Source organism: Seriola lalandi, unplaced genomic scaffold (assembly GCF_002814215.2).
Source record: "Seriola lalandi dorsalis isolate HSWRI2012SDOR001 ecotype SW California unplaced genomic scaffold, Sedor1 jcf7180002054672, whole genome shotgun sequence".
In the NCBI taxonomy this organism is placed as follows: Eukaryota; Metazoa; Chordata; class Actinopteri; order Carangiformes; family Carangidae; genus Seriola; species Seriola lalandi.
In genome coordinates this window covers 1151706-1160527 of record NW_019525225.1, presented here as the reverse complement: position 1 = coordinate 1160527, position 8822 = coordinate 1151706, and the positions used below count along the sequence as shown (strand labels likewise).

At 39.6% G+C, this 8822-nt stretch overlaps 2 protein-coding genes across 3 annotated transcripts in view; one reads left to right on the top strand and one right to left on the bottom strand.

The window, feature by feature from the left end:
- Positions 1 to 27: 27 nt before the first annotated feature.
- Positions 28 to 8252, top strand: chek1 (checkpoint kinase 1). 2 transcript variants are annotated; one of them, XM_023421389.2, is made up of 14 exons: positions 28 to 1419; positions 1648 to 1713; positions 2073 to 2187; positions 2358 to 2466; positions 3506 to 3570; positions 3653 to 3722; positions 3815 to 4003; positions 5286 to 5390; positions 5478 to 5561; positions 5648 to 5732; positions 5909 to 6077; positions 6316 to 6447; positions 6641 to 6742; positions 7807 to 8252. In XM_023421389.2, the coding sequence occupies exons 2-14, from the start codon at positions 1649 to 1651 to the stop codon at positions 7900 to 7902; spliced, it is 1386 nt and encodes a 461-aa protein (XP_023277157.1). In that variant the 5' UTR covers positions 28 to 1419; position 1648; the 3' UTR covers positions 7903 to 8252. The 2 variants fall into 2 exon arrangements, with proteins under 2 accessions (XP_023277157.1, XP_023277156.1); XM_023421388.2 differs by having other exon boundaries at positions 29 to 1415.
- Positions 8253 to 8478: 226 nt separating this feature from the next.
- Positions 8479 to 8822, bottom strand: part of vsig10l2 (V-set and immunoglobulin domain containing 10 like 2) — an 11513-nt gene continuing 11169 nt past the window's right edge. The window contains exon 13 of the mRNA XM_023421505.2: positions 8479 to 8749. Within this exon, the coding sequence (XP_023277273.2) occupies positions 8664 to 8749 (86 nt within the window). The 3' untranslated portion in view covers positions 8479 to 8663. The remainder of the gene's footprint in view (positions 8750 to 8822) is intronic.

Below are 8822 nucleotides of genomic sequence, written 5' to 3'. Positions count from 1 at the left end.
AGAAAAACGTATGAAGTTATTTGTAGTTGTTTTGTGTCTCTTTCAGTTTGTGTCTCTTTTTGTGGTCTTTTTGGATCTCTTTGTGGTTGTTTCGCGTCGGCTTGGGTTTAGTTTGTGTCTTTCTCGTGAACATCTTGCATCTCTTTGTAGTCATTTGATTGACTTTTAAGTCTATAATAGTATAGCCCTGTATCATCACCTTAACACCAATTTGCACTGATTATGAGTAGTTTTGGGTGTGTACGTTGGGGGAAGAGAGACTTCATGTTTGCTGTGTGCCAGATAGGCAACCAACCTGCGCCACATCTTACCTTCGGCCTTAGACTCTTCTCGCTTCCTCTGTTGTGAGTAGAACACTGACTGTTTTCTCCTTCTTTCTTGATAATTAAGGAATTAGAATATCGGTTGGATTGGTTGGTCAAATCAAGAACCTGTAACGTCACTGCAAAGTACTGCAGTGGGTGTGTTACAAGTCTCTTCAAACAGAGGCTCTGGCCTCTTGGGTCCCTGGGCCTGTTCAGGGTTTAACTTTTGTTTTCAGCAATGATTTAAAAGTCTGATATGTATATTCAACTTCCATTTTCACTCCTCCTCTTCATATTCTTTATGTCGCCTGCATAGTTTCTTGAAAAATAAAACTTCCTTCAATGTTTTCAAACAATGCGAATGATAGTGATAATTTGACAATCTCCAGCTTTTCAAAGAGCTGTTGTCACAACTGATCAAGACTAGATATTAGGGATGTCACTGTATTGATGCAAAGACGTCACACAAGTAGTACTGTAGCGTTTCCTTTAGTGAACTTTGTGAATTACATGTGTTAAATGTGGGCTTTCCAGTTGGCAGAGAGGGACTTGACATCAGTGACAATTAAGTAGTTGTTCTCATTTCTGGACAGACTGATTGGTCTGTCACAGTTCATGTTGTGGAGTGGAACATTTATAATTAGATTTTATTCAACATAATTGATTGAGTAGAATCCCCTTATAAAAGAAAAAGAAAACATTTTTCATTTTGAACACTTGCATTTACCTGCTCTTTTCCCGAAATATCAACTGACCTCATAATCTATCAATCTTAGAAATAGACTGAACACATTCATGCCTCCATCAGCAAAAACGTTTTGAGCCAATGGCCTTTTCTCTAGTGCCTCCCTGTGGAAGAACTACAAAGTGGATACTGTAGTACTCAGCTAACTCCAAAAGATGGCAGTAGAGCAACGCTAAGGATGACCGCTGCCGATAAAACCTCAAAGAAGAAGAAGTGGAAGCGGAAGTGACGAGCATGTCGGAAGTTATCGCCAGCGAAAACAACAACGCGCCAAATTTGTGCTGAAGTCACTGCAGTCGCTGCCTGAAACACATGAAAAAGTTTGTCGAGTAAATTTGCAAAACGCGGCTGGCTGAGGAAGACAGGTAGGTAAGATAGTTACTGAAGTGCGAGTCAACAAGTTTGTTTGCACCTCCTGGTTTTGTTTGGTTGAGTGCATCATGTGAGTTCATGACATACAACAGTGTTGCTTCATTACGGAACAACATTTTGACGGATAAAATGGTAATTATTCAAAGAGCAAACACTGCTTAGAAGTGACAGTATCTGCATGAAGTGAAAATAGGAAAACGTGTGTGTGTGTGCTTCTGTTTTTAGCATGGCGGTACCTTTTGTGCAGGACTGGGACCTTGTTCAGACACTGGGAGAAGGAGCCTACGGAGAGTATGAGTCTTTCTATATCAGTCATTTACACCATTTATTTACTTCATAGCAGTGCGTCTCCAGGTGATGGAGTTGATTTAAAAATAAAACTTATTGAATTCATAATAATTTAAAAATTCACTGCTAGGTTTGTCAGTTAATAAAGTTTGCTGCTGAGTGCTGACACTCATCTGTTTCCCCTCATGTGACATTTCCCTTTTAACTATTGATTTTCTCTCAGAGAAATATGTTCGTACTTGCCCAGTTGATACAAGAATAACTTAATAATAACTCTCCATCACAGCCTCTGTTCATCTTCTCATTTTCTTCTCGTTCTCTGTTATTGAATGGCTGTCGCCTCTTTGTATTTGTGGCCTCAGGGTGAGGCTGCTGGTGAACAGGCAGACGGAGGAGGCAGTTGCAGTGAAGGTGATCGATACCTCCCAGGCTAAAGAGTGTGCTGAAAATGTCAAGAAGGAGGTCTGCGTCCATAAGGTTGGTCAGTCACCTTTTATTTAGTCAGTGTTTACTGGCTGAAGTGTAAGTGTTAACCAGGTTATTTGAATTTTTAAAACTTATTTAACCAAAAACGCTGGCTGAGAACATTGCTTTATGCAAATCATGACGTGTGCACTTACACTACAACATTTACTCCTGTTTGGTAGATGCTCAATCACCCCAACATTGTACGTTTTTTTGGCCATCGGAAGGAAGGGCCGACTGTGTACCTCTTCCTGGAGTACTGCACCGGTGGAGAGCTTTTCGACCGAATCGGTGAGTGAGACAACTGCAGGCGGCAAACATAGGACTGCTTTCTTGGAGGGTGTGACCGAAAGTCTGATAGTTATGGTAGACATTACAACTGTAATGTCAAGAATCAATGCCAAGTATTCAGTTTCAGATCATCAAAAACCTCTTCAAAATTAACTGTGAATTACTGTGACTTGCCTCACCCACAGCTCATTCTTGAGTCTATTTATTTTTGTATAAATTTAATTTAAAATTTACTTGACTGACACATGGTTGGAAATACAACCTTTGATTTTTATTTGCCCTATGCGTTTTGCTCTTCAAATTAAAATTGGTGTACCTAACCAATTATAAAAATAGGCAGAGTATAGTTTATAGCCGATACGTATGCTGAGAATTTAGACTCAAAATAGTCAGAAACGTGTATTACATGATCTACAAATGACAAATAAGATTTACAAACAACGATTTGTGAGTAACCTTGGGCTCTCGCAAATGCATGTTCCAGTACACATCCAAATATCAAGCATTTTGAACACTTTGGAAAGAGTTTTACATAATGCACACATCACAACCTGAATAAATATTGATATTTTACATAAATATTTTTAAATTTAACTTTTGATTTCAAAAAGCCTCCAGTGTATACAAATCTGTAAGAATATCTGGGACATTCTTTAATGTTTATTTACAGATTGTTAAATGTGCGTACAGGACTTTCTGTGAATTCTTGTATAAAAGTGGGAAAGATGTTTTCCTAAACAGGCAAAGAGCTTGTCGTCCCTCGATTAGAACATGTAGATTTACCAACTATAGACTATTCAGTCGCCTATAAATGTCAGTCCGTCTGTCCCCCAGTTGAAATGTGTTTCCTGTAGTGCCCCACCGCTTGGCGTTAGATCATGTAATACACATTTGTTACCATTTTGAGTCTAATTTATCTCTGTAGATACTTAAACGTCTGATATCAGCCTGATCAACAGTCTGTTTGCAGCCCTGTAGAAATGTTGTTTGAATGGTGGTTATTCATGTAGGTTATTGAAATGCTCTTGTTTCATTTTAGAGCCTGATGTGGGAATGGCAGAAAAAGATGCTCATAGATTTTTCCAGCAGCTCATAGCAGCTGTGGTGAGTGAAATAAATCTGTTCGTCGATGTGATCTCCTGCACCAGTTTGTGGTGTCATTAAATTTTCAGTTGCACTTTTGCAGGAGTACCTCCACAGTGCTGGCATTACCCACAGAGACATAAAGCCGGAGAACATTTTGCTGGATGACAAAGGTGAGGAAACACAATGTATATTGACATGTTTGAGGAATAATTTTGTTCAGTATTTATTATAACCTTAGCCTGTTGCTGTTCTTTACCTTCAGATAACCTGAAGCTGACAGATTTCGGCCTGGCCACGATGTTTCGTTTCAAAGGACGAGAACGTCTTCTATGTCGACTCTGTGGGACGCTTCCATACGTGGCTCCGGAGCTTCTCAGCCAAACGGAGTACAAAGCTCAGCCGGCGGATATCTGGGCTTGTGGGATAGTCCTCACGGCCATGCTGGCTGGAGGTAAGATCACATAGTCTGTGTTTACAATTTGAAACGCAATTCTGTTAAAGTACAATAGCCCTGTCTTTGTGAAGGTTTTAGATTTTTGCAAGACTGACAGAGAAGTGTTGATTCAACTCTGGCCATTTCTAAAGCTGCAGTTTGTGTTCATGTTGTAGCGTACTATATTACTTACTGTGTATGTACTTTAGACTGTCACCATGTAAAATGTTGCTCACCAATCCACACTTTTATTGTTATATAAGCGTTAAAGGTCTTATTATAGTTTAGCCCACTTAACAACGCAGTTGGAACTGCTGCAGAGTCTATGACATAAGGCTCATGAAAGCTATATACTTGTTGCATCAAAAGTCGTACTCCCTACTGGAGTCATAAATCTGTCAAATCTGAATATGCAGACATTTATATTCTACGTGACTTACATTTCCCAAGGACTTCATTAGCTCCAAAAATATGCTCCTTGAGATCCAGAACTTGCCTGAGAATTATCACATTTTAAAATTTTCTTCCGTATCAAAGTAATCCTGTGACAGCTGTCTGTATATCCATGGGTACACTGTAAACAAGAACTGTAAATGTAAAATACTTTTAGTGGTGCCAGTTTGCCAGAGTTTAACCAAAAGTGGGTTAAAAGAAATGGAGTACAAATGCAGCCCACAGCTAATACTTCCTGTTTACATTGCACAAAGCCCCCAAATTATGAGAACTGTTGTTCCAAAAGTTAGAGCATGATTATCCCCAAATCAAAATAATACAAAGACTGTCAACATGGTTCCTATATACCTGGAACACTGACACTCTATACATATACATATATTTGCTCTGTTATTAAAACGTGGACGTATTATTGACCAAAAAGTCAACAGTGTCCTACTTTGAAAACCTGTGGGTTACTGATATAGCATATTCATACCGTAAACCAAACAAAATGTGCTTTACCCGTTCCAAAATACAGTTACAAGGTGATTTTCTGACTGTGAAATAGGATGTTTTGAGTGGCTATAGTGACATTCTCATGAGGCTGTTTCCAAATCAGTTCCATGCCAAGTAGCTATAATGGGGAAAAAACTACTGAGACTAGAGCACGTCAAAAATATTGTTTGTTCAGGGGTTTTTCGAACTAAATACTGCATGTACACTGAACAAAGGGCTAAAATGCAATAAAAATAAATAAGAACAAAAATATACTCCTTTTCTGTTCATTCTCTTGCAACAGCATCGTCTCTTTCCAGTAGATGTGTGGAAATGTTTTGTCACTGTCTTTGTGTTGCTGCTTTGTCAGAGTTACCATGGGACCAGCCCACTGAGACCTGTCAAGAGTACTCAGATTGGATTCAAAAGAAAACCTATCTACCTCCTTGGAAGAAAATACAACCAGTGCCTCTTAGTACGTTTCAAATTGTATAAGTTGAAATCCTATTTTTTTCTAAATGGTCTTGAAGCTTTATTTAATTCACATGCAACTCCTCTTCAGGTTTGTTGTCCAAATTACTGCTGGCCAGTCCAGATGCACGCATCAGCATCACAGACATACAGAAAGACCGCTGGTTTACTCAAGGCAAGTCTCGGTATCGGTATAACAAAATCAATTCAACTGACTGCTAAATGTTCACTGGGCTGATTTCTGTCTGTGCTTCTCTGCAGCTGTAAAACAGCCACCAGGTTCTCTGGGCTCAGGAGGAAACAAACTTCTTCGATCAGATGTGGGACTCAAATCCCGTTCCAACAGGTTGTTTTATTTATTTATTTTGTGTTTCTTACTCTTTAAAGCGGCCTTGGGTACCTTGAAAGGCACTATAAAAATCTAAGTTATTATTATTAGAGCTTCCTGTCTTTCTTATTTGAACTCAAAGGTGTATTTCTTTTCATGCCTATAATCTTAAAACCACATTCCTCCCTCTGTAGTGATGACAGGATGCAGTTTTCCAGCTCTCAGCCTGACCTCGCAGCAGGTGGCTGGGAAGCCATGTTGTTAATCAGTCAGACTGACGGTCAAGTCAGCTTCTCCCAGCCGACCAAGCCGGAGCACATGCTGCTGGGTAGTCAACTACTGGGCACGCCAGGAGCCAGTCAGGTAAGTCACATACCCTGCATCTATTTGTGTTTTTGTTTTATAATACCTGTGACAATGTGTGTGAATGTGCAACATGTCCTGTTATGTAATTGCTTCTTCTGCTCTACATTTAAATGTATCAAAATCTATACAAAGCAAAAATTAATGTGTAATGAACTCCCACCTTTAATGTACCGAGATTGATGCAAATAACGCTGTCAGTTATTTCATGTCTTAACCACTTCTTCTGTTTGTGTAGTCGCCGTGGCAGAGATTAGTGCGGAGAATGACGCGTTTCTTCACTGCTGTGAATGCTGATGCATCATTATCTGCCCTGAAAGACACCTGTGACGGACTGGCACTTGGCTTCAAGCTCACCTGCGCCAAACAGGTACATCTGTGCTCGAATATACAGGATTCAGATATTTACAGAGGTTAAATACATAATGAGCAACGATAACACCACCTGGACCACACAACCAGGCTACCTGTTTCAGCGGCCACTAGTATTAACACACAATCCTTCAGCAGCCACTACAGACCATAATGCACTTTAGTATAATGAACCTCTCTCTGCCCCTTAGGTGACGGTGAGCACCCTGGACAAGCGCAATAACAAGCTCATCTTCAAAGTCCATTTGCTAGAGATGAATCAGAGAGTGCTGCTGGACTTCAGACTGTCTAAGGTGGGTTTTAGTATTTCATAAGTGTGTAATGTTTCTAATGAATAATCCATTACTGCATTAAAGTTGAGATATTAGTGTGTGTGAATATGCATTTTTTTCCTTTATAAGCCTAGTGCAAATCTAGGTAGAGGAGGATTTCAAAGAGTGGCACTAATGATCGACCGATGTGGGTTTTTCAATGGCCAATGCCGATGCCAATATTTAGGGAGCAGGGTGGCCGATGGCCTTTATTTTTTATTTGTTCTTTTTTTGTTTTTTTTTAATCTGATAAAATATAAGAATTTAGTAACAATAACAAATAAGACACAAAATTGCGCTGAAACGTAAATGAACATTTATTTAAGTGTTGTTTGCATTGTCTGTAAATAGATCTGCACTCTGTCGGCAGTTCATTTATTTTAAATTAAAACATGTTAACTTACATGTCCACAGGTAAACTTGTAAAAAAAAGTTATGAATGAAAAATGAATAACGTTTTAGTGCAAGCAACAAACTCACGAAGCTAACGTTACTGTTACAATACCAAAGACATCCACATTCACTCCCTCATTGGATCTTACCTGTGACAGCTGCCAGTGATGAATTCAATATGAATAATGAATTAAAAGCATTGCTGACCTGAAATTCTGCATTTTATAATGCTGCAACTGCCCTTGCTGTTCTTTGTTTGTAGTAATTTCTGCAACTAACCAGAATCTCCTAGTTACTCGGTAGACAATCTCCTTTATGATGACACTGGCACGTTCATGCCTCATGTTTGTGACTGGTCATGTGATGTGCATTTTCAGGTGTGTTAGTATGGACAGATTTTTTTTCTGACACAGCTAAAATGGCCGTCTGGACAGGACCATTTTAGTGTGGACGTAACCTTTGTAGTCTCCTGTATTGAGGCAATATGACTTCATGCTTACACATCCTTGTTCATATGTAAAAAGTTTAACTAACAAAATGTGCCACAAGTGAAAGGAATCCTCTAATGATGATGGTCTACGATTACATTTCGCTCATTGCATGAGAGCATGTTTTCGTCCGACAGATGTTGACGTGTCTGTGTGTCTTTTCAGGGTGACGGTCTGGAGTTTAAACGTCTCTTTGTGAAGATAAAACAGAAGCTTGGCGACATCATCAGCACTCAGAAGGTTTTACTTCCCGTCACATGAGCAGCTTCGTCCTCACAGTTTCTGGTGTCTACTGCCATTGACATTGGAGAGAAAACCTGTATATATTTATTTGTTCTACTGATGTTTTAAATGTGTTCTGTTGTTTTCTGTCTGTGTTCTGGTTCTTGTTTTCATTTACTTCTATCATGTGAGAGAAGTGGCTGCAACGACCTTGGTCATTGCAGCCACTTCTCACTTGTTAAAGGAGCAATAATGTTGTTTGCTGTTAGAATCAGAACAAGATCAAAACCTGTGTGTGTCTGTGTGTCTGCGTCTCCATGTTCTGTCTATGAAAAGGCTGATTGTTGATGAAACAGTCCGAAGTCTTGAATAAATTATCGAAAGACCAACATTGCAAACTAAAGGTTTTGTGATGAATGATGAATGCAGACAATGAGGATGACCACTGATGAGGAGAAGAATAATTTTAGGGTATGAGCCCAGATTTAGCCAGTATCCATGTTAATATAAAAGCCTCAAATAAAAGTTTCCTTTTTTTAAAAACAAAAACCCTCCTGACAGCTGAGCAGTATACATTCATATCATTTAATGTAGAAATGAACTGAACATCTTATGTCCATGCTTCAAATGATGGTATGACCAGGTTTTGTAGTGAAAGATACATGAGGACACCTTGCAACTGTTATTATAGCTGAGTTGAGATCACGGGCTGCACACATGGTAATGACTGTGCAAACTAACTGTCTACAAAAGCGGGAATTCCAGGTTAAATTACTACTGTGGGAGTCTGTGATAAATGATTATGAGCCCGTAGCCTTGACGGTGATGGTGACGCTGACAGGCTCGTTATCATCTCCAGGGGAAGGTGCTTGGCTGGTGGGGGTGGTGAGGGGTGAAGCTGCCCGGGGTAAAGCCATGGCTGGACCTGGAAGAGACCAGCATCAAGGTTCAGCATCATG

What these genes read in the sequence shown, in the direction of transcription:
- chek1 (XM_023421389.2), top strand. Translation starts at nt 1,649, where the DNA reads ATGGCGGTACCTTTTGTGCAGGACTGGGACCTTGTTCAGACACTGGGA. An exon ending in AGCAGCTCATAGCAGCTGTG is followed by an intron (nt 3,571 to 3,652) that starts GTGAGTGAAATA and finishes GCACTTTTGCAG; the next exon opens with GAGTACCTCCACAGTGCTGG. An exon ending in GCACGCCAGGAGCCAGTCAG is followed by an intron (nt 6,078 to 6,315) that starts GTAAGTCACATA and finishes CTGTTTGTGTAG; the next exon opens with TCGCCGTGGCAGAGATTAGT.